At 44.0% G+C, this 24,734-nt stretch overlaps 1 protein-coding gene across 2 annotated transcripts; it reads right to left on the minus strand.

Annotated features, from left to right (window-relative positions):
* Positions 1 to 21,970: 21,970 nt before the first annotated feature.
* On the minus strand, positions 21,971 to 24,616 carry LOC140593134 (serine/threonine-protein kinase PLK3-like). 2 transcript variants are annotated; one of them, XM_072717056.1, is made up of 10 exons: positions 24,429 to 24,615; positions 24,204 to 24,299; positions 23,975 to 24,091; positions 23,759 to 23,888; positions 23,500 to 23,578; positions 23,312 to 23,407; positions 22,781 to 22,979; positions 22,498 to 22,627; positions 22,264 to 22,405; positions 21,971 to 22,081 (listed from the first exon to the last, which is right to left on the minus strand). In XM_072717056.1, the coding sequence occupies exons 1-10, from the start codon at positions 24,534 to 24,536 to the stop codon at positions 22,072 to 22,074; spliced, it is 1,107 nt and encodes a 368-aa protein (XP_072573157.1). In that variant the 5' UTR covers positions 24,537 to 24,615; the 3' UTR covers positions 21,971 to 22,071. The 2 variants fall into 2 exon arrangements, with proteins under 2 accessions (XP_072573157.1, XP_072573158.1); XM_072717057.1 differs by lacking the exon at positions 24,204 to 24,299 and having other exon boundaries at positions 24,429 to 24,616.
* Between the last annotated feature and the right edge of the window lie 118 nt (positions 24,617 to 24,734).

Here is a 24,734-nt window from a genome sequence, read left to right on the forward strand (position 1 = left end):
GCTGCGGAGCACAGCTCTTCCTCTTCTCCCCAGTCAATCGCCTCTCCCCACTTGTCCCAAGTCGCCCAGTACTGGTCGTCGCTCCAGCTGACAGCTTTAGCCATTCTTCTGATTCTGAATGAGGAAAAACAACATACAGGCAATGCAATGGAGCTGTCAGTCACTCCAGACACATAGAATACAGGTCTGCACAGACCCACACCTTTGCAATCAACAGCCGCATTACTGCATAGGAAACTAGCTATCTTTCACATAAAATTTAAAAATAATCAAAACAGAAGCTTGGGACAATTTAAATTTTATTTAATAGCAATATACCGATTTCAGTCACCAGATAAAGTTTACCCGTTTCGCTACACTGCCTTTATTTGTGTTTGTTGCAACACATCCGCCCTCTCCTGGTCTGGTGGAATATCACTGCTGTAGGCAGCACCAACCCGCATCAGCAGCCGAACGTACAGTAACATGAAAGCGCGGGAAGGCGTACGCGGAAAAGGGACATATCAACTAGACTTTGCAGCACAGGAAACTAGCCGACTTGCACATAAAATTTAAAAGTAATTAACACAGCAGCCCAGAACAATATTAACTTTATTTAATAGCAATATACTGATTTTACTCACAATCACGCGCAAATTTACTCAAGCGCAGGAAAGAACACGCCGAAAAATTTAATATAAACTAAAATATACTGATTTTACTTAGAAACATTTTAATATACATGCAAATTTGACAGATACTAAAGTGTAAGATAATTAACATAATAAAATGGGAGCAGACATTTATCGTACCTCGCCATCTTGGTCCAGAAACGGAAGTGAAGCTGCGTGTTTCAAATTTGCAGCGTCCCACGTGCCCAGACGTCTAATGTAACCAAGCAACGCAGCGATAACATAATTAAATAATAACATAACAATAATTATAGTAGTCGTATATAATAATAATAAGAATGGAATTTTATAAGATGAATCGTACAGCGATACCGATACATATATTGATATCGGTATGCTGAACAAGGTTATGCCACACAAGCCTCCTACAATTCAAGAACCTGAAGTTAGATTAATTCACAATTTATCTGTTTACATTTTACCGTGACCGTGCGCACGATTGCCCCCCCCCCCAAAACAGGAAGGTTTGCGCAGTCGCACAGCAGAAAGACATTCCTGATTAATGCCCTTATTTTGTGGCTTATTTGGAGTCGTTTTGAAAACGACACACATAGATTTATTAAGTATGCAACGCAGTGATTTTAATTCATTCATGCTGCACGTATAAGAAGCTAGCCCATAAATTCAACAGACTGTTTCCACGGAAAGTAAGCAATTATATTTTGCTGTTTTTACGTGCAGTTACAGTTATAACTGTATACCTACAAGTAGCATTTATGCTGTTTCTCTAATGTGAGCTAATACATAAACTAAACCCACCGCTGCAAAAACATTCTAGCTTTAATTCTGTCATGCATATTCTTTTATTTGTTTGTATTGTCCGTTTTTGTTCATAATTTGTAATATTCCGAATAAAGCCAATTTCAGATAACTAGATATGTTGATCTAATGCCTTTTCAGATTTTCAAATTACTTTGTTTTCAAAACAACATGGATATTGTGATTTAGGAGAGTATTTTCATTGTTAGTAGCTTAAAGTGCAAAAATAACCCATCTTCCTATTACCTGCCTGATAGGCACACTGTCCTATGACTGACTTACCACATTTAACTGGTCAGTATGAGCCTAGTTGGACCTGTTTGCAGCACCCTCCACAATTATTGGCAGCCCTTGTAAAGATTTGTAAAAAGGGTTAGAAAAAATCCACCTTTTGGTGAAGCAGCTTCATGTCACACTGAAAAAATGAGAAAAATCCATCGTTTCATTAACATAAATGTATTCCAAGGAAACATCCCTTCATCAAGAAATAATGATCTTTAACAAAACACATGTGCCACGATTATTGGCACCCCTGGAAATGATAGTGAACACAATGTAACTGAAGTATGTTTCCCCTTTAATTTGCACATCTTTGAGTTGAATGGAGTGAAGAGGAACCTTCAAGCTGTAATCCATGACTTCCTGGTTAACAGGGATACGAACATGAGGTGACGCAGAGCCCAAATTCCCTTAGTCATCCATCAACATGGGAAAGGTAAGAGAACATACAAACCAAATGAGGGAGAAGTGTGTTGACCTTCATAAGTCAGGGATTGGGTATTAAAAAATAGCTACTTGCCTTAAAATGCCCGTTTCTACTGTTAGGGCAGTAATAAAAAAGTGGACAACAACTGGAAGCCCCCTGGAAGAGGACCCAAGATTGTTTTTCCCCACTTACAGTGAGGAGGATTGTAAGAGAGGCAAAAAATCCCCAAGGATGACTGTTGGTGAATTACAAGATCAAGTAAAATCTTAAGGTTACCACGTCTCTAAAAAACTATCAGATGCCCCCTTTGTGCTAACAGATTATTTGGAAGGTGTGTCAGGAAAAAGCTATTTTTTTGTCCTTCAAAACAGTCAGACGACACATCAGGACAACATGCATGACGCATATCGACATATTTTTGGCACAAATGGAACCCCATACTTATGCATATAGTCTGTCAGCAATCTTTTGCCAAGCCTTCTCCCCTGGCTTTATGTACAGCTACAGTGTTCCCTTTTTTAGTTATTGCTTCCTTGTACTCCTCATATAACTCCAAGATTATAATGCATTTACATATACATGCAAAGTGAATACAGTATTTTTGTTAACGTTATAATGTGCTGAAATAATGAAAAAGCAAAATAAAAAGACCAGGTGGCAACATAGTTTATGTGGTACATATAGATAACTGGTCCTTCCAAAACCTGACAAGCTTATGTTTAGTTATATCTTAAAAACCTTCAAATTACAGGTTAAATTAAATGTTTTACAGGGTATTTAATTAAAATTGACAGTTTTCAAAAATATTTAGTGATTTAACAACTTATTTTTACACAGATAATCATTCAACCTTGAAAAATGCTATTAAACTTACTTAATGTGTTAGAAAACTTACAAAACCTGTTGAAGTATGGTATAAATTTGTATTCCTATCAGTTAAAGTTACTGTATTTTAACAGATTTTAACCATGTTTTCTGAAAAAAAAATTCACCGTTAACAGGTTTTGCATGGCACCCCCGCTGCCAGACTTTTGACTTATTTTACAGATTTTTTTTACAATGTGATAACACAGAGAGTTACCTAGAATAAAAGTCTGGACCTCTCAGTTTGGTGAGTAAAGAAAATCTTTTATTCCAGCAATTCCAACAAACGTTCCCGTCACACTCTGGCGCTCGGTACCAAGTACCCCGAGCACACAGAGCAACCAGTTGATAAAGCATAACTCCCAATTCCCTATAAGGACTTCTAAGTCCTGATTGGTCACAAAACACCAAAAAATGGAGCTCAAACGTAGAGCAGTATTCAAAACAATCTCTTCTTGCCTAAGGCCTAAGACATAACAGACCCAATATGCCTCCCCTCCCGGGCCTACCAATGTCCAATTTTTCTTCTACACTCCCCCCTTTTGAACACGCGAGATCCGCGCTGTTCACAAATAATCAGAGTCCACGGTGTAGTAGTCCTCCGGACGAAAGCGCAACGGGCAGAAGCGGGCCGGTGGCGGTTGGATGGAACACGAGTCACCAGCGGTGTTGGTGTAACCACAAACCTTATCCCAACAGGTGCGTGGCTTCTTTTAATGTGGGGAGACTGGGGCATAAACAGCCACCACACGGTCCTTGACAGAGACAAACCTATTATCAACGGCATGGACTCCAAGACAGCTGAAGGTCCATCTCTGCTGCAGCCTTCTTCCACCTTCACAGCCGTTGTTGTGATCCACCTGTATGCCTGGACACAATCCTCCGCCTGCTCCGCTGTTGAGGTCTTTCTTGAGTCGCGCTTTGTCTGGCACCTCCCCCTCAACCTTACCGCCAAGGGTGACCCTACCAGGAGCGTGGCTCCAGACGGTATCGCTCTCGGGATCTTTGGCACACGCAAGCCTCCCCACCACGACAAGGTGGCGACTCTCCGGAGAAGACACACACAGGCACACGGACAGGTACAACGACAGGCACGCATGCACGCACACAGGCATGCATACAGGCACAAACACAGCCTGGGACGCATGCACACAGACAGACAGGCAGGCAGGCGAGCACAGAAGCACGCATACAGGCACGCACACAAGCAGGCACGCACGCAGACACATACTGGCACGCACGCACGCACAATTGCACGCAGGCAGGCACGCACACACACAGGTACGGACACACGCATGTACACAGGCATGCACACAAGAACACTGGCACGCGCACACACACAGGCCCACACACACGCACAGGCACGCATGCCCACAGGTACGCATACAGGCAGGCATGCACGCAGACAGGGACGCACGCACGCAAGCACACAGGCATGCACAGTTACACTTGCACACACACAGGCATACATACAGGCACGCACACACATGCACGAAGGCATGGACGCAGACACAGGCACGCATGGACGCAGACACACACAGGCGCGCACGCAGACACATACTTGCACGCATGCAGACACATACAGGCACGCACGCACACACAATTGCACGCAGGCAGGCACGCACACACGCAGGCACACAGACAGGTACAGACACAAGCATGTACATAGGCATGCACAAGAACACAGGCAAGCGCACACACACAGGCCCACACGCACGCACGCCCACAGGTACGCATACAGGCAGGCATGCACGCAGACAGGGACGCACGCACGCAAGCACACAGGCATGCACAGTTACACTTGCACACACACACACACACAGGCATACATACAGGCACGCACACACATGCACGAAGGCATGGACGCAGACACAGGCACGCACGCAGACACACACAGGCGCGCACGCAGACACACACAGGCGCGCACGCAGACACATACTTGCACGCATGCAGACACATACAGGCACACACGCACACACAATTGCACGCAGGCAGGCACGCACACACTCAGGCACACAGACAGGTACAGACACACACATGTACATAGGCATGCACAAAAACACAGGCAAGCGCACACACACAGGCCCACACACACGCACGCACGCCCACAGGTACGCATACAGGCAGGCAGGCACGCAAGCACACAGGCATGCACAGTTACACTTGCACACACACAGGCATACATACAGGCAGATACGCACACACACCAGCATGCAAGCACGCACACAAAAACTCTGGTTCTAAGCTAGCTATCCTTAACCCAGGACTTCCAAACATAAGCAAAACAGTTACATTACTATTAGTTAGCATTATTATTAGTAAGAATCCCTTTACATTGCATAATAGATAAGAAATAAATGGATGTAGAGAAGAAACATGTTTACAATTTAAAGTATTTTAGAGATGCTGTAAGTATGAAGGTGAATGGTTCAATGGGGCAAATTCAAATAAGAGGCTGAGAAGGATGTTCAGCTTCAGCCACCGGCTCTCGTGGTTGGCAGTGGGCTCTAATTTTGCCGGTTCTTTCCTTTCTTCTGTTTCCCATGCCCTGTTTGCAGGGGCACCTTCACCACATTGCCAATTGATGTGGACACCTTCACACTGCCTGCTTCTGGATCATTTACATTGAGGTGTTCCACTGATAATTTATCCACTTTAGTTTCAGCAATGTTCCAATTAACAGCATTCAGCTGGAATTCACCGTCTACAACTTCTATCTCTACATCCATAATTTCCAATTCAACTGCTGAATCAAAACCCCTCTCTGCAGTCTCCTCCAATTTCACTTCTCCAATCTGTACTTCTACTATTTCAAAATTAACATTACTTTGATCTAAATATTCAAGATCAAACTGGCAGAGGTCTACCAGTACAGCTCCTACCTTCAGCCTGTCTTGGTGGTCGTCTGCAGGCTTTATGGAGATTGTCCTTTTATTTAGCACAAAGGCCTCCAACCCATGTGCATCTAACCGCTTATCCCTCCCAGGCTGGTTGGTGGGTGCAGTTACTGGGAAGCACTCTTCTCCATCGCCCCAGCAGATGATCTCCTCCCACTTGTCCCAGGCTGCCCAATACACATCATCCGTCCAGCTAACTGCCTTGGCAATTGGCTTTCGGGTGTGTGAGACGATGGAACCGTCAGCCTGGTCAGAGGGTGATTCTGCTGCGGAGCACAGCTCTTCCTCTTCTCCCCAGTCAATCGCCTCTCCCCACTTGTCCCAAGTCGCCCAGTACTGGTCGTCGCTCCAGCTGACAGCTTTAGCCATTCTTCTGATTCTGAATGAGGAAAAACAACATACAGGCAATGCAATGGAGCTGTCAGTCACTCCAGACACATAGAATACAGGTCTGCACAGACCCACACCTTTGCAATCAACAGCCGCATTACTGCATAGGAAACTAGCTATCTTTCACATAAAATTTAAAAATAATCAAAACAGAAGCCTGGGACAATTTAAATTTTATTTAATAGCAATATACCGATTTCAGTCACCAGATAAAGTTTACCCGTTTCGCTACACTGCCTTTATTTGTGTTTGTTGCAACACATCCGCCCTCTCCTGGTCTGGTGGAATATCACTGCTGTAGGCAGCACCGACCCGCATCAGCAGCCGAACGTACAGTAACATGAAAGCGCGGGAAGGCGTACGCGGAAAAGGGACATATCAACTAGACTTTGCAGCACAGGAAACTAGCCGACTTGCACATAAAATTTAAAAGTAATTAACACAGCAGCCCAGAACAATATTAACTTTATTTAATAGCAATATACTGATTTTACTCACAATCACGCGCAAATTTACTCAAGCGCAGGAAAGAACACGCCGAAAAATTTAATATAAACTAAAATATACTGATTTTACTTAGAAACATTTTAATATACATGCAAATTTGACAGATACTAAAGTGTAAGATAATTAACATAATAAAATGGGAGCAGACATTTATCGTACCTCGCCATCTTGGTCCAGAAACGGAAGTGAAGCTGCGTGTTTCAAATTTGCAGCGTCCCACGTGCCCAGACGTCTAATGTAACCAAGCAACGCAGCGATAACATAATTAAATAATAACATAACAATAATTATAGTAGTCGTATATAATAATAATAAGAATGGAATTTTATAAGATGAATCGTACAGCGATACCGATACATATATTGATATCGGTATGCTGAACAAGGTTATGCCACACAAGCCTCCTACAATTCAAGAACCTGAAGTTAGATTAATTCACAATTTATCTGTTTACATTTTACCGTGACCGTGCGCACGATTGCCCCCCCCCCCAAAACAGGAAGGTTTGCGCAGTCGCACAGCAGAAAGACATTCCTGATTAATGCCCTTATTTTGTGGCTTATTTGGAGTCGTTTTGAAAACGACACACATAGATTTATTAAGTATGCAACGCAGTGATTTTAATTCATTCATGCTGCACGTATAAGAAGATACTTCTATATTTTACTAATTTTCTTTGAGTTGTAAATGTAAATCCCGCTGCATGGGATACCGATATTGAAAAGGTACTGTACGTGGTACTGCGTTTTTGAAAGCTGTTCCATACGTATTACATTTCTTAATTAGTACCGGTGTTCTGAGATTATATTAGCCCGATCAGAATAACACATTCTGATTTAGAGCGCATGCGTAGAACAGAATTACACGATGTTCTCCGCTAGCCCATAAATTCAACAGACTGTTTCCACGGAAAGTAAGCAATTATATTTTGCTGTTTTTACGTGCAGTTACAGTTATAACTGTATACCTACAAGTAGCATTTATGCTGTTTCTCTAATGTGAGCTAATACATAAACTAAACCCACCGCTGCAAAAACATTCTAGCTTTAATTCTGTCATGCATATTCTTTTATTTGTTTGTATTGTCCGTTTTTGTTCATAATTTGTAATATTCCGAATAAAGCCAATTTCAGATAACTAGATATGTTGATCTAATGCCTTTTCAGATTTTCAAATTACTTTGTTTTCAAAACAACATGGATATTGTGATTTAGGAGAGTATTTTCATTGTTAGTAGCCTAAAGTGCAAAAATAACCCATCTTCCTATTACTTGCCTGATAGGCACACTGTCCTATGACTGACTTACCACATTTAACTGGTCAGTATGAGCCTAGTTGGACCTGTTTGCAGCGCCCTCCACAATTATTGGCAGCCCTTGTAAAGATTTGTAAAAAGGGTTAGAAAAAATCCACCTTTTGGTGAAGCAGCTTCATGTCACACTGAAAAAATGAGAAAAATCCATCGTTTCATTAACATGAATTTATTCCAAGGAAACATCCCTTCATCAAGAAATAATGATCTTTAACAAAACACATGTGCCATGATTATTGGCACCCCTGGAAATGATAGTGAACACAATGTAACTGAAGTATGTTTCCCCTTTAATTTGCACATCTTTGAGTTGAATGGAGTGAAGAGGAACCTTCAAGCTGTAATCCATGACTTCCTGGTTAACAGGGATACGAACATGAGGTGACGCAGAGCCCAAATTCCCTTAGTCATCCATCAACATGGGAAAGGTAAGAGAACATACAAACCAAATGAGGGAGAAGTGTGTTGACCTTCATAAGTCAGGGATTGGGTATTAAAAAATAGCTACTTGCCTTAAAATGCCCGTTTCTACTGTTAGTGCAGTAATAAAAAAGTGGACAACAACTGGAAGCCCCCTGGAAGAGGACCCAAGATTATTTTACAGATTTTTTTACAATGTGATAACACAGAGAGTTACCTAGAATAAAAGTCTGGACCTCTCAGTTTGGTGAGTAAAGAAAATCTTTTATTCCAGCAATTCCAACAAACGTTCCCGTCACACTCTGGCGCTCGGTACCAAGTACCCCGAGCACACAGAGCAACCAGTTGATAAAGCATAACTCCCAATTGAATTTATGACACAGAGCCCAAATTCCCTTAGTCATCCATCAACATGGGAAAGGTAAGAGAACATACAAACCAAATGAGGGAGAAGTGTGTTGACCTTCATAAATCAGGGATTGGGTATTAAAGCCCCACCCATTTAAAGACAACCCGACCCACTTCCAGGTCAAACCCCGCCCACTTCCGGGTTAGGCCCCGCCCATTCCGAGTACAGAGACAGATACAGATAATTCATATGGTTAACAGATACGGATACAGATACAGATAATGCTGTACTCGCTCATCCCTAGTAAGCAATGCTGGCAGTTTGTTTTGATCCCAGATATCTGATCACCAAAGTCTTGGCTACATGAAGATGATGGTGTAGGTGCAACATTCATTTGGATAAATAAATAAGAAAAACCTAACTCATGTCACTATTTCTGGCTCCTTTCATTGAATATGTAGCAACTTTCATGTTTATGAATGAGCCATTGTCACCTGGCCACGTCCCCAACCCCCTTTTATGGCGCTGAAGGGGATGTATCTGGATCACGTTTCACCGTTGTGCTGTTAATCAAATTACCATGCGATAGCAATTTGAATACGCGCTAATGCGGCTATTTAGAATGTGAATAGCGATCTTCGTGTGAGAGCGGTACTACACGCCCCCGATGCAGGTAAAACAAAGTAAGATGACATGGTTAACTTTTTTGCTGATTTAACCTAATTAAAAAAACTTTAATACTTCCGACAATGGACGTTTTGAAAAGAAGACAGATTACGGATTTAGCCAGCGTTTTTTTTCATGATTCTACATTAAGATTTCAGCGAGATATAAACTGAAATAGACGCGAAAAGTACGCGATGTCGCCGACGACATACTCGACCCCAGAGAGTTAACTCCCGGCCAATAAAAATACCGTAACACACGGGACAATGTCTTCCGAATACCAAGGTGACCCGAACACGGATGATCATGAGCCAAGGACAACACATAATCACGGTACAATCGCGGGACTACCACCTGGAACACCGTAGCCCACTCAAAAGGTGAGTCTGGTGGGGACCACTGTCGCATAAGGATCTGATCGCGAAAGAAGTATGCTGTGGGGTGCTCCTTTACGTCCGGCTTGTCCATGGCAGAGACAGGACAGGGTTCCAAGGAAGGGTCCTCTTTCTGTGCCGAGATCAGCGCATCCTTAGTGGAGGGAACTTCAAGGGAGGTAACAGAGTGATCAGTATCAGGAACCGGGGTCACAGACTCAATCTTCGAAGGTTTATCAAGCACCGGCACGGACATGAACGTGTCCTTGAGGTCTATGTCGGCGAGCTGGCGCCGCTGTGCACGAGTAAGCACACACGCAGGAAACACCGTCGGGTGTTCCACCGCTACATCATTTTCACATAGCACAGGGTCCAGAACCACTTCGGGTAAGGGAAAGATTCTCTTTCCCGCTATATCATTCCCAAGGATGAATGTAACGCCTGGGACAGGTAACTGGGACTGGACAGCAACCCGCACGTATCCCGAGAAATCGGGAGTACTCAAATATTCAGTGTGCAGGGGAACTCCAGCCAGACATAAATCAATTCCCTGCACCAACACATCCATACCACAGTACGTTTCATCACACAGGGGAATAACTCCTTCCACCATGAAGGACTGAGCGTCTCCCGTATCCCGCAGGATGGTCACAGGGTGTCGAGCATCCGTCTCACTAAGCGAAACCAAACCAGGAAATACAAACGGTTCAAAAGCAGCGTTGATACGAGAGGACGAGGGCGAAGCAACATTCACTTTTCTAGCTGCTGTGCGAGCTTCCTTGCGCTTTAACGCAGGGCAAACAGAGATGAAATGGCCCACCTCGTGGCAATAGAAACACTCGCGTTTCTCCACGGGTGGTGGAGACGATGCTGACGAGGGGGAGGATACAACTGGATGAGTTTTATGAGGCAAAGGAATCGGAGTAAACACAGTTTTGTGGGTCAAAACGAACTCGTCAGCGAGGGTGGCAGCTTCGGTCAACGAAGTGACCTTTTGCTCATTTAGGTACACTACCACCCGATCAGGAACACAGTTCTTGAATTCCTCCAACAATACCAGTTCCTTAAGCTGGTCGAGGTTAAACACACCACTGGCGCCACACCACTTAGCAAACAGGACAGCTTTCTCGCGTGCGAACTCCACGTATGTTTGGCTGGCGGATTTTGGAAGCGTCCTGAAGTTTTGCCGATAGGCTTCCGGCACTAACTCGTAAGCCCTAAGCACAGTAGTCTTCACAATGTCATAATCAAGGCTCTGCTCTAACGCGAGAGCCGAACAAACCTCCTGTGCCTTACCCACAAGCTTACATTGCAGTAACAATGACCAGAGATGTTTGGGCCTGTTCAACGTCATGACAATGCGCTCAAAAATGGAAGAGTAGGCATCTACCTCGTTTTCCCGAAACATAGGAACAAGACCGATGTGTCGGCTAACATCAAAGCTCGACTTACCAATTTCCGGTGAGACAGGCGAACTCAAGGGAGACCGGGGACTGGGCCTAGGAGCGTCTAGGGCATCAGCCTGGTCTCGGGCGGGGCGGGCTGCTGGTGGAGTCGTATCTGGTGTGGGTACCTTACGCGGAAGAGGCATCGGTTTTTGGTCACCCATGCTCACCCGCCGTAACTCTAACTCTTTGTCAGCCTCAATCTCCACTGCCCGGACACGGAGTAGCTGAGCCTGGTACTCCTGTCTCTTGATCTCGAGTTCAAGCTCCCTTAGCTTAATCGTAAGCAATAGGTCCTCCCTGGTTGAGCGGGGATCTCCAAGATCCATGCGGTGTCCAACCCCTAGATCGTCGCTGCTGGCCTCCGCTGCAGCAGACAACCGAACCGGGGTGGCAGCAACACTCGGGGACCCATCCAACTCAGGCAGAATACCTAGCCGAATTAATTAATCGAGCAGGATTTGTTTAACAACCCGCTTGGAAACCTCAGCGGGAATCAAAACATTAAAGAAATATGCAATTTGCAGCAGATCATCCTTACGGCACTCATCGAATTGTTCAAGTGTGGGGTAAAGGGTAAAAGCAACGAGGTCGAACCGGGCCATCACTATTATTGCAACTACCACAACACCCCCCCACACAAAAAAAAATCCGACAGACAAGCATGAAAATGAAAAAAGGAAAGGACGAGCCCCCAATTTTGTTACGGTCCAGTCTAGGGTTGGAGCGCAACAAAGTGAAAGGGAAGGAGGGATTGGGGAGGACAGGACAACTAGGGCTAGGAGAAGGGAACACGGGACACAAAGGGAGTCTTTTTTTTATAGTTTTTTTTATAGTTTTTCACAAACACAGTACAAACACTAGGTGTAACGAACGTCAGGAGTGACAAAGGCCAAAGAAACAAACAAAAGCACATCTACCGAGTATCACCACAAGCTGAGCTACCTAAGCGAACACAAAAAAACAAAGGTGAAACGAAACAACAATGCCTAAATCTATCTCCCTGACCAAACAAACAATAATCCCCACGTTAACGAATAAACAAAAAGGCAGACACTCCTTACACACCTAGTGAACACGAAACACAAAGCCAAAGCAAAGGTATCAAAAGGGAAGAACCGAGAGGCGAAGTCGAAACACAGGCGGAAGTCCAAAACCAAGCAAGCAGTCAAAAACCAAGGCGAAAGTACAAATAAGGGCGAGCTTATCGACTGCGAAAATCGAAAGTCAAGGGCAAAACAGTCATACACAATCAATCAAACAAAGTAAAGCGAACGGAGAGCGAGCTAGCAGGCGAGAAGCAAGTAGCGGGCCACGAAGGGACGAAGCGGCGATCTCTTCAGCCGACGAACCGGAAATTGCTCCGAAGGCAAGGGAGGCGGGGTCGGATCCAGAGGGCGGACTCGAGAGAGCAGTTGACCAATCGGCGGCGAGAGGGCAGGAGGTCCGAGCAACTTGCGGGCATCCTCCTAAATTTACGGCACAAATTCCTTACGGCACGTAACCCGAACTTACGGCACGTGATGTGGTCCTTGGGGGCATCCTGGTGCCCGCGGGCACCATGTTTGTGACCCCTGGTCTAGGGGATGCTACATGTGATTTTCTTTTGAAAAGAAAAGTGACATAGACCTGTAACCCCAGATGTGCTGTACATGTGTCTTTTTAACTTTTATTTATTCAGGTGTGTGAACTCTCTTTTATTTTGTTTATGAGGTGTATTTATGTTGATATGATGTTTATTTAAGAGTATTTGTATGTAAGTTATTTGTTTATTGAATTTATTTATTGATAAGAAAACATTTTTAAATGCGTCTAGAAAGACGCTGAAATCTCAGGTCCCAGAAGTAAGGCAACAGGCCTAACCACTGTGCAGCTCCCACATGTAAATAGTGAAATTAAATGATGTTGTTGATGTAGTTATGAAAACTATAAAAAAATAATGGTAAAAGTAATCTCCTTTCAATCACATATCTTCCATGTATTACCTAAATATTTTATGGTAATTAATATCTACCCACCTGCTAACATTGAGGGTGAGGTTGTTATCCTGACAGCATCCTTCAAGGTGACTGATCTCCTCCCTGTAGACCTAATCATCATCGTTGCAGATCAGACCAATGACGGTGGTGTCATCAACAACTTCAAGATGGAGTTGGAGCAGTACTTTACGTACTCGTGGGTGAAGATGGAGTAGAGCAGGGGGCTCAGCACACTGCCCTGCGGGGTTGCCCGTGTTGGTGATGATGGAGGAAGAGTTCTTCCCACCAATGCGCACTTGCTGGGAGTCTGCCGGTGAGAAAGTCCAGAATCCAGTTACATGGTGAAGAGCTGAGCCTCATTCAGTAACTTACTGGCTTTACACAAAGGAAACTCACTGAAACTCAACACAACATGATCCTTACCTTGCCTGGGGAGTTTCACCAGGTTGCTGAGATGCCAGGCAGCACAGACAGTCTTACCAGCAACAGATCCGCTATTATGGGGTGCCAAGCGTCTGCTGCCAGCACATGGCTTTATGTCTGTCAGCTGCATTTGCGTTGCTCCTCCCTCCTACAAAGAGGACAACTAAACAGTAGTGTTTAGAAAAGGGGCCTCTAGAAATAGCTGAGAAATGCAATCAGACCCATAGATAATGGACATTTAAGGTGGAACCGAATAAGTAGCTGGTGAATAAGGAGCCAACTTCAGCCTCGTGTATCCATTTGCAGTACAAAATATATTGGCTTCTGTAGATAAAAGTTGAATTATTCAACCGGTTGGGAATTTTACCTTTACTTATCAGCTTTACCTCAAAACTAACAAGCATTAGGCCAATGCAGACTTAGCTGTTCATTTTATTTGTCACATACCGGGAGCTACAACTTCGCTTAATCATTGTAATCATTAATACCTTCTGGATCCATGTTTTCCATGATTAAGGAGCGATAGATTCGAAATCCCATCGAGTAACAGTCCTTTATCGCAATGATCTGTGCCATTTGCCAAGAGCAAGAATTTGCGCATCCAATAATTTGTTTTTGTTTTATTTCAAACTGCCTTAATTGGCAGGAAACCGGAAATATTCAAAACTCTGCAGCAAGCCACATTCAGATGGGGTTAGTTGTACCGATTCTGACAGAATAAGAAACGTGCGTAATTTCTCCAAATTACCACACAGTAGAGAACTAATGCCGGCAGGATCTTACTGTCTACAAAGCAAGTTCAATACAAGCATAACCTGCACAAGCAAAACAAAACATGACGGTGGAAAAAAAAAACACTTTTATTCTATAATTACTTCAAAATTAGGAACAAAAAATACGACCAAAAATGCTTTAGTTTGATATGTGATCAAAATACAGAGTAAACGAATACATGATAGCATGCATGCATAAGATCAACGGCAGAACAGGGGCTCTGAACCCAGTCTACATTAAAAAGGAATTAACCATCTCTCTCAGTATAAAATTGGGGTCATTTATTCTCTTCAGAGGCCTCCATAGAATAGTGCATCCATCCCCTCACTCATGTTTAGACAGACGTATCCTAAGGCACCAGGGCAACAACATTCAGAACAACAACAGCATCATCAATCTCACAGCTAGTTTTAAAATTTGCTTTAACATAGGGTGATTACAGAAAACAATTTAGTAATATTAATGAAATAATTAAAATGTGCAGATTAATAGACATATTTGTCAGTCAGACATATTTTGCTATTTTAAGAGTAGAAGGGATACATTAAATCATGATTACATTTTGTCCTCAATAATAAAAAAGGTTTTTGAATTTTACATCATTATAAATGAGAACTATAAATGATTACTAATTACTGTCAGTGGAAGCACACAGACATGTTGGCCAGCTGTCCTATTCATTCAGCACCAGCCCATCAAGTAGAGAATTCAGCACCACGGACAGTGACCTGTGTTACTATAACATCAGATTCCTTCATTGGCTCTATATATTTTTCTGGAAATAACTAAATGGCTCTGTTGCAGAAATTTCCAGCCAGAGACTTGGTTCCTATATGACAAGAAGATTTTGTTTTTACTCAGACTAAGAACATGCAGAAAATCAGCTCTGCATGCGATCTTCCCTTTACTGCTCGAGCAGGGCACACAAACATCAACAAGTGTCAAGGCAGCAAGTGCATACAAACATCTTCTCAGGACAGTTATAGGGCCTTCAAGGGGAGTTGAATTGCAGCGTCATTCAGAGATACCATTGTCTAAGTGTGGAAAGAAAATTTGACATTGCTAGGCCTGGGAGAGAAGGCATATTGGGTCTGTTTTTTCTGTGTCATTAGGCAAGAAGAGATTGTTTTGAATAGTGTGCATCCTCGCTTCATGATAGCTGCATGTGGTTGGTTCCGCAAACGCTGAAGAGAGATCAGACCTTGGAGAGACGGACAGCGGAGAAGGAGGGGGAGAAACTGCCTGCTGGAAGGGATTTGAAGCTGCCCCAACTGGTGCACATAGAGTTGTAGTTATAAAGTGTAATATACTGTGAGTGTAGAAAAAAAAAATGATGACGAAGACGATGAGGAAATTCTTCACATCAACCTGACTCAAACAGGTGCTCCTGATGAGGATAAATGGACTGTTTGTGTCCAAGTCTTATCTCAGGATGTACAGTTTAGAATAGACACAGGTGCTAAGTGCAACACCCTAACACTAGAAAATTACCAGATTCTGCACCACACGGGGGAGTTGATGCGCTCCAATAGAGTGCTTCGATCATACTCTAACCACACGTTGAAGCCAGTAGCCAGAGTAAAGCTCCCGCTAAAGTACAAACACCACACCACCAACAGTGAGTTCGAGTTGGTGGACATAGCACAGGAAAATGTACTAAGTGGCACAACAGCTGAGACCCTAGGCCTCATAGTGCGACTGGACTCAGTGAGAGCCGCAGTGAAAGTGCAAGATGGAAACACCAGCTGTATGACTACCGCAGTCTGTCATAAAGCAGCATCTCTGAATGACTTCCCGGAGCTAATGAGAACCACAGGTACATTGCCCGGGAAACACTCGATCAACATTGACCCCGATGCGAAAGGTGTAATTCTCCCTGTCCGCCGACAACCAGCAGCACTAAAACAACAAATAGTGGAGAAACTGCAGGAGATGGAAAAGGATGGTTACATCACGAGAGTCGACCAACCTACAGAGTGGGTGAGTTCAATGGTGGCTGTCTTACGTAATGGCAGTGTATTAGTATAGACCCAAGCGACTTGAACAAAGTAGTCAGAAGAGAACATTATCCAATGCGCACCATAGAAGAGGTTGTGTCTGCAATCCCAGGTGCCAAAATCTTTTCTGTTTTAGATGCCAAGTCAGGGTTTCTACAAATAGAACTAGATGAAGCATCGTCCTTTCTTACCACTTTCAATACACCACTTGGTAGATTCAGGTGGCTCAGACTTCCATTTGGGATAAAGTCTTCCAGCGCATAATGGATCAAATGCTTGAGGGGATTGAGGGAGCTATGAGCGTAATGGATGACATACCTGTAGCGGCACCCACAATGGAAGAGCATGATGCCATCCTTCGCAAAGTAGTCAAGCGAGCCGTGAGCTACAATCTAAAACTAAATCAAAACAAATGTTACATTCGTCAACCGTCAGTGTGGTATGTCGGACATCTCATAACCGAGGCCGGCTTGAAGCCAGACCCGGCAAAGGTTGAGGCAGTCAGGTGCTTACTTGCCCCCACCGATAAGGATGGGGTTCGTCGATTTCTGGGTTTCGTCACTTACCTATCCAAGTTCATACCAAATCTCAGTGAAGTGGATGCCCCGCTGAGACAGCTCCTAAAAAGTGGAGTTTGCATGGCAGCCGGCGCAGCAGCAGGCTTTTGACAAGCTCAAAGCTTTGTGCTCACATCCGCCGGTGCTCAAATACTATGATCCAGCGAAGTCTGTAGAGATATTCAGTGACGCCAGTAGCTATGGGCTAGGAGCAGTCCTCCTGCAAGAAAATCAGCCCATTGCGTTCTCGTCCAGGTCACTGACGGATGCTGAAACACGCTACGCGCAAATAGAAAAAGAAATGCTGTCCATCGTACATGCCTGCAAGAAGTTTAACAACTTTATTTTTGGGAAACACGTCACAATATACAACGACCACAAGCCGCTGGAGGACATCTTTAGGAAGTCACTTCTAAGCACACCAATGCAAATACAAAGAATGCGTCTCCGTCTCCAATGGTATGATTTAACAGTCAAGTACAGGAGAGGAAAGGACATGGAGCTGCCTGACACACTATCCAGAGCACAGCTCCCGGACAAAACATCAGAGATAGAAGGCCTGGAGTGTGTCTCCACTCTCAGGTTTGTCTCTGTTAGCGACCAAAAGTACATGGAATTACAAGAGCGCACAAAGGAAGAACTAAGTTGCCTTCTGCAGTTGATTCAGCAAGGCTGGCCAGATTGCAGACAAGAAGTGCCTGCTCTAGCCCAACCATATTGGGACTCGTTATGGGGTCAGCTCGTTATGTCTGACAGCATAGTCTACAAAGGCCTACGCATTGTCGTGCCTCCCACCATGCAGCAACATATGCTAGGGCTAATTCACAAATCCCATTTAGGGATTGTAAAGAGCAAGCAGCGAGCTCGGGAAGTGCTCTACTGGCCGGGAATGAACGCTGAAATTGAACAGATGATCAGAGGCTGTAATACATGTGCCAATTTTCAGAACCAGTTGCCCAGAGAACCATTAAACCACACAGAAACACCAGAGCTCCCGTTTGAAGAAGTCGCAACAGATCTCTTTGAGTGTGAGGGTAAACACAATATTCTGACGGTTGACTACCACTCTAAATTTATTGAAGTTGATGAGCTGAAGGACCACCTTTGCCGCACAACCATTAAAGCTCTGAAAGCTGTGTTTAGTCGCCACGGCATCCCCTTGGTCCTACGGACGGACAATGGCCCTCAGTTCTCGTCAGAAGACTTCAAAGAATTCTGTAAGGACTACAGCATTACACACAAAACATCATCACCACATACGCCACACTCAAATGGAGAAGCAGAGCGTGCAGTCCAAACGGTAAAGAGGCTTTGGAGCAAGGCAGAAGACAAATATTTGGCACTGCTGGATAACCGGACAACACCACTTGAGCCGGTAGGCCTGTCACCTGCCCAGTTGCTTATGGGCAGGAGGCTCCGTAACAAGCTCCCAGCTACACGTGCACTCCTTACCCTAACTGGCTATGACCCCATAAAGGTCAAGTGTCAACTGGACAAGGCAAAAGCAGTCCAGAAGTTTTATTACGATCTCAAGAGGACAGGTAAGCCACGTGCACCTCTGTTACCAGGGGAAGAGGTAAGGATGCAACCACATCTAAGCAGCAAGAAGTGGGCCCCCGCCGTTGTGGTCGAACCACACAGTGCCCCGAGATCCTATGTGGTGGACTGTGGTCACAGGAAATACAGGCGCAATAGTCAGCACCTTCGTAAAAGCACAGCAATCGCCAACAGATCACGCCACAAAAGGGCCGATGAGTCTTGGGCCGAAGCATTCAGTCCACCTGCAGACCAGGAGCAACAACATCCGGTTTCCACAAAGTCTTCAGACCTTCTGTGCAAACGGTCGGACAGCCTCACTCAGCCACGTTGGTCAGTACATCACCAGGCATGGCAGAATTGTAAAGCCCCCAAACAGACTAAATCTGTAGGTGTAGAATCAGCTACGGCCAGGTGTGGTAAAGGCACCTGTGGAAGTGAAGTGCTGGAAACCTCTCCTTCCCAATTACTAGATTTTGACATTTGTTGTTACATTGTTAGGCCTGAAAACCTACTGTTCAAGGGACATTCAATTTGTGTAAATTGCAAATCATAAGCTGTTTTCCATTCTAGTTCATAAATGGCATATCTGTTGTTGATTTGATACATTTCTCTGGTAAAAGGGGAGATGTAATATACTGCCATCTAGTGACTACAGTGTTTAGTGGTTTGGTGTGTTGTCCCAGTTAGGCATCCGTACTGCAATGTAAAAGGTTCGTGTGAGCAGTAAGTAAAAAGTGCATGCTCTTGGCAACCATCCAATGGTGTGTCGAGTCGTTTGTGGCGTATGTTACATAAAGTAGTCGCAGTAGGCCATACGCAATATGTTATATGGTAGTACAAATATATAAGTAGTTGTCACGTTAATCATATTAATCAAAGGTCATCTTAATATTTACAGTGATTCAATGTCATGACCTGCTCGTCCGATCCTCCTGTGTGCCATGCCCCCTCGTTACCTCATGTTAATTCCCGATTGTGATCACCTGTTGCCTGTTATTTTCGGCTTGTCCTGTGTATTTAGTCCGCGTCTGAGTCCATTTTCCCCAGATCCGTCATTGATGTTCGTCGCCGTCTGCCCTGATCGTCCGAATAAACCCTCGTATCCTGCATTCTCGCCTGCCTGCCTCATCCTTCCCCGCTTCCTGCCTGCCCATCTACCGCGATCACTACACAATATCTATATTCATATCTCAAGTAGGAGCCTAGTGTCACGCCCCGCTCCGTCCGCTTCTGATGTGTGCCACGCCCACCTCGTTACCTCGTGTTCAGCCCTGATTGTGATCACCTGTGTCCTGTTATGTCTAGCTTGTCTTTTGTATTTAGTCCTCGTCTGAGTCAGTCTTCCCCAGACTTGTCATTGTATTGTCGTGTATTGTCCGTGGAGGTCTTTACCTGTCTGTCTTTTGACAATTAAACCCAGTTTACCTGAAGTCCTGGCTTGCTCTCCTGCTTCCCTGCTCGCCTCCTTCGCCAAACGTGACACCTAGCAGTCGAGACACGTTTTGGTAAATTGAGCAAAATGGGTAGATTTTACCTTGCTGCCAAGGTGAACCAATAGAGCAGGAGAATTGTGTTTCTAATACGTTTGAGCTTTGTTTGTTGGTGTTTTGTGATCAATCAGGACTTAGAAGTCCTTATAGAGAATTTGGAGTTATGGTTTATCAACTGATTGCTCTTTGTGCTCGGGGTACCTGGTGCCAGAGTGTGACGGGAGCACTTTGCTGGATTGCTCGCGTAAAAGAGATAACTTTCCTCACCAACTGAGAGGTCCTGAGTTTTATTCTAAGTGGCTCAACTACAGTTTTCAGAGAGGTTGATTTATAATTTTCCTAGCACAACAGCTGTTTCTGCGCTGCTGTTAACGGCAGCCTAGGTATGGGATGGTGATTCTGTAGTCCGGCTGATGCCAGTCGTCGCGACACGGTGCAGGATGACACAAGGTGTTGTAGAGAGTCCAGTAGCTGTGTCCAGATGGCAGGCGCAGATGTCAAGGGGTTCTGTAAAGCTTGGCACACAATATGACGATCTTCCCTTGTTGTGGTCTGTCTTGGATGACCAGAACCTTCACGACATGTGTTGGTGTCCTCACGTGCCCATTGGTTGCAACATCGGGTGACTGTGACACCCGCATACAACACATACTAGGCCAGGGGTATCCAATCTCATCCGCAAAGGGCCGGTGCGTATGCAGGTTTTTGGGATAACCTGTAGGTCAGCTGTTCAAAACCAGGTATGAGGACTTTTCAGCCAATCAGTCCTCTAATTAGTAATCTAATTAGGGAGTTGCAGTGAAAACCCGCATACACACTGACCCTTTGCAGATAAGATTGGCCACCCCTGTACTAGGCAGTTGCACCAAACGACCACCTGGCTTCATGCAAACCCACAATGCGACCCCTATCAAACTTCGTTAAGGGCCGTTAATTCTGTCTAATGTGTCTACGAGGCATCCTCTGTGTCTGCTCATTAGACGTGCCAGCTCCTTGCAAATCGAATCATTTACATACCCATCACTGGTCTGCACGTTTACCAAATTACATCCAAATCGGATAGTTACTTCTGGGTGCTTACATTTTTTTTTTCACTGAGTGTATATGCCCTCTACTGATGAAAAATACATCAACATCTAAATCCTACATTTATGTAAAATGCATATTAAATTAATGTTTTGTCACTATTAATTTTATGCATCATTCTTTGAATGCACTCAATTGAATCATGGACAGTGGTTCCACACAAAAAGAATAAGTATTTTGAAAAGGGTCGGTTGATGCATTCACTTTGTGTTCTGAGAACCTGAATTTTCTCATGTCATAATTAAACCAACTGAATGTGATGAGACCATATATGTATTTTATAAGAATAACAAAAAAGCAAAATAAGCTTTTATTAATAAATAACAAGCCATAAACATGTATTTCCTACTAAAACCATAAGTCATCACATATGGTAAAATGTAATATTCATGTAAAAGCTTTATAGGTTTCCCATAGGCTTTTCCCTTGAGTGCCTTGCATGTCTAATGTGTTTTTGGTATGAATGTGGCCATAATCCTAGAAGAAAAAAAACACTGTGATAAAACAACTTGCAGTGTCATATATAATTGAAATAAGAAAAATGCTTGATAGCCTGAGTCGTGTGTGTGTGTGTGTGTGTGTGTGTTTTAATATGGGCAGCATGGTTCCCTGAGATGCCTCAGTGTTACTCACCACCATCTCTAACACACATCCTCACAAACTATCATCAGTTGGTCAGGTAGTCCATGATCCACAGTGGCGCTTTTTGAACTCTATAGATAAAAGTAAATTTCTGAAACTCAAAAAAATGAATCCATGCCTGAATACTTGAAACACAAAATAACTTTATTCAAAATGGAATGAATAGGAAGCTGGGAGAGGCACTCAGGTGTAGGGCGTCATTGCACTTGTTGAGTACAGACTGTCTACAGGTCCCTGTGTAGAAAAATAGAGGGTTCCAGTTAACATGGCATTCACCACAGTCCAAGGAGGACTACACTAATATTCAACATACACCAGCTTTATCCATGCAAAACACCAAGACAAGCTTAAGCTACAGACTGGTATCAGAGATGACACAGGACAAGGATTCACTATTGTGAATAGCACATCTTTACCTCAACCACTGTGACCAACTCAACCAGGTCAAGTTGCTCATCTGTATGTCGCTGTTCTGGACAACAACGGATGACTCCACAAGTTGAGGGACCAGAGGGACCAGAATGCTGCTGTGCATTGGATCCTCTCTTGAAGGCTCAACTGCAAGAAAGCATGGAGTTGCCAGGTCAAGCATCTGAGCCTGAGGAACTGAGAGATGATCTACTGGTGGGATTTATGCTGATGGAGTTTACCTCTGGATCGCTTCCTGTGAAAGAGGCGCTGGACCAACCGATTGAAGAACTTCATAATTGAGTTCTTGACTGCTTCGACCTGTGGCTCTGTATAGCAGCTACTAGGCGGTAGCTTCTTTGGAGTAAAGCCCTAGGGTGTTGGTTTTATATGTATCAGTTAAGTAAACCAATTCCATTCATCCATCCATTTTTTGTTACTGTAATTTTAAAGGAAGACTAAATACCAGTGACCTCAGCAGACCAGCAAGTCATCCACACCCCAACAGTTTGCAAGTGGACCAACCTTTGTGAAGAACTTATGTCGACGGATCTTGTGCAGTGAAGGGCGATCCCGTGGGTTGATTTGGAATATCTTTTTAATTAGCTTCCCAGCTGCCACAGAGAGGTTCTGGGGTAGAATATACTTGGCTCCCTTGATATCTTTTATCATCTCCAAGTAATCGTCATGATAGAAGGGCATTTCCCCAACCAGAAGCTGATACCTGTAGTAAGAAAGGCAGCAAAGGAGTTTGAGGTCTTTCGCATTTGACATAAAAATGCTGTGCTCATGCACATTTCAGGTGTTGTGCATTCTTGGCCCCGTCTGTGACCGGCAAGGATAAGCATGAGACCAGCATTAACTGTATCCACTGAAAGAAGAGACACAACGCTAAATTCTTTCCAGCCGTGTACCAGTATTCATTTTTCTTTTCTCTTTCAAGAAGAAAAAAAACATATTTATGCATGTTACAAGCATGTCCTCTTAAAATGCTTGACAGATTTTAGTAGCCATGCCAATCTTTGGCTGGGAGGAGGGTTGATAAGGCATACGTACATGACACAGCCCAGTGCCCAGACTTCTGCTTCAGTTCCACATCCCTCCCGTTTCCACACTTCTGGAGCCATATAAGGAGGTGTTCCACAAATGTCTCTACAACACACACAAATGGAAAACGTTAAGCGCACATGTGCTTTAGCTTGATGTATAAACAATTTGAAAGGGATTCTGCAAAAAACACCTACTTCTCCCTCAGCTTCAACTTGACTGCCAGTCCAAAATCCCCAATTTTCAACTGCATTTTCTCATTTACAAACAAATTATCTGAAAGACAAACAAATTTGCATTAAGTACAGACGCAAATACTATCCAAACTGCAGACTTTACCAAATTGCAAAATTAACACTACACAGAAATCCAGACGACCTACACTGACAATGCCATGTGAAGTTCCAGCATTATTATACAGAGAATTGAGTAAAGCATGTGTGCATGTACACATACCCAACTTGATGTCCCTGTGGACATAACCTTGCTGGTGTATGTATTTTAACCCCGAAATCAGCTGCTGAATATAATAGCGGACTTCGGGGTCAGTCAGAGTCCCTCGGGCTTTCAGGATGTCGGCAAGAGTCTGGGCAGAGAGAAACAGGGGCAGCCTTAGTAAAATGTCTACAAGTCTTCGCCTTAGTAAAATGTCTACAAAAGTCAGGGACTCACCTGCCTACTGCACAACTCCATGAAAATATACATGAACTGGTCATCTTCAAAAGAGTGAGAGAAGCCCACCACATTCTTGTGCCGCAGTTTTTTCAAAATCTCTACTTCTTCACAGACCTGCGTGAAATGTCAAACACACCATCTCATCAAGCAAAAGGGAAATGCAGATCAACTGCAAAGAGGGATGACACAAGAGGCACTGCAAAGAGGCACAATCCATACCACATACCTCATCCAGTCCCCAGGAATATAGAGGTATGACCTTCACAGCAAAGGTGTCACCACTAGCAAGATCTGTCATCTTATAACATTTGCCGCAAGCACCCTAAAAAAACATGTTAACAATAAAAGATATTCTGCCGTGGCTAATTCTGACTGACCCTGCTCAAGCATCTCCTCTACGCAGAAAAAGATAAACTGCAATCACTTTCAACAACAAATTTGTGATGCACACCTGTCCCAAAAGCTCATCTCTGCTGTAAGACCTTGACGTGTTGGGATCTATCACAATCTCAGCCACTTCGGGTCCCAAGTGAGCACGGGCAGATTCATTGACAGTCATGATTTCTTAAGAGAAGCAGCGATCAGTAACTAATCCGTGGAATGCTAGAAATGGGTAGTGAGCTCTCGCGTTCTAAATGCAACGTCACTGGCATCACCAGTCTTGGAACGCAGCGAAGGCAACCGGCCAATACGAACTTGTTAAATGGATTACGTCACCACATTGAAAATTCCATAGACGGAAAAAGAAGTAAACTTG

Source organism: Paramormyrops kingsleyae, chromosome 10 (genome assembly GCF_048594095.1).
Source record: "Paramormyrops kingsleyae isolate MSU_618 chromosome 10, PKINGS_0.4, whole genome shotgun sequence".
Classification (NCBI taxonomy): domain Eukaryota; kingdom Metazoa; phylum Chordata; class Actinopteri; order Osteoglossiformes; family Mormyridae; genus Paramormyrops; species Paramormyrops kingsleyae.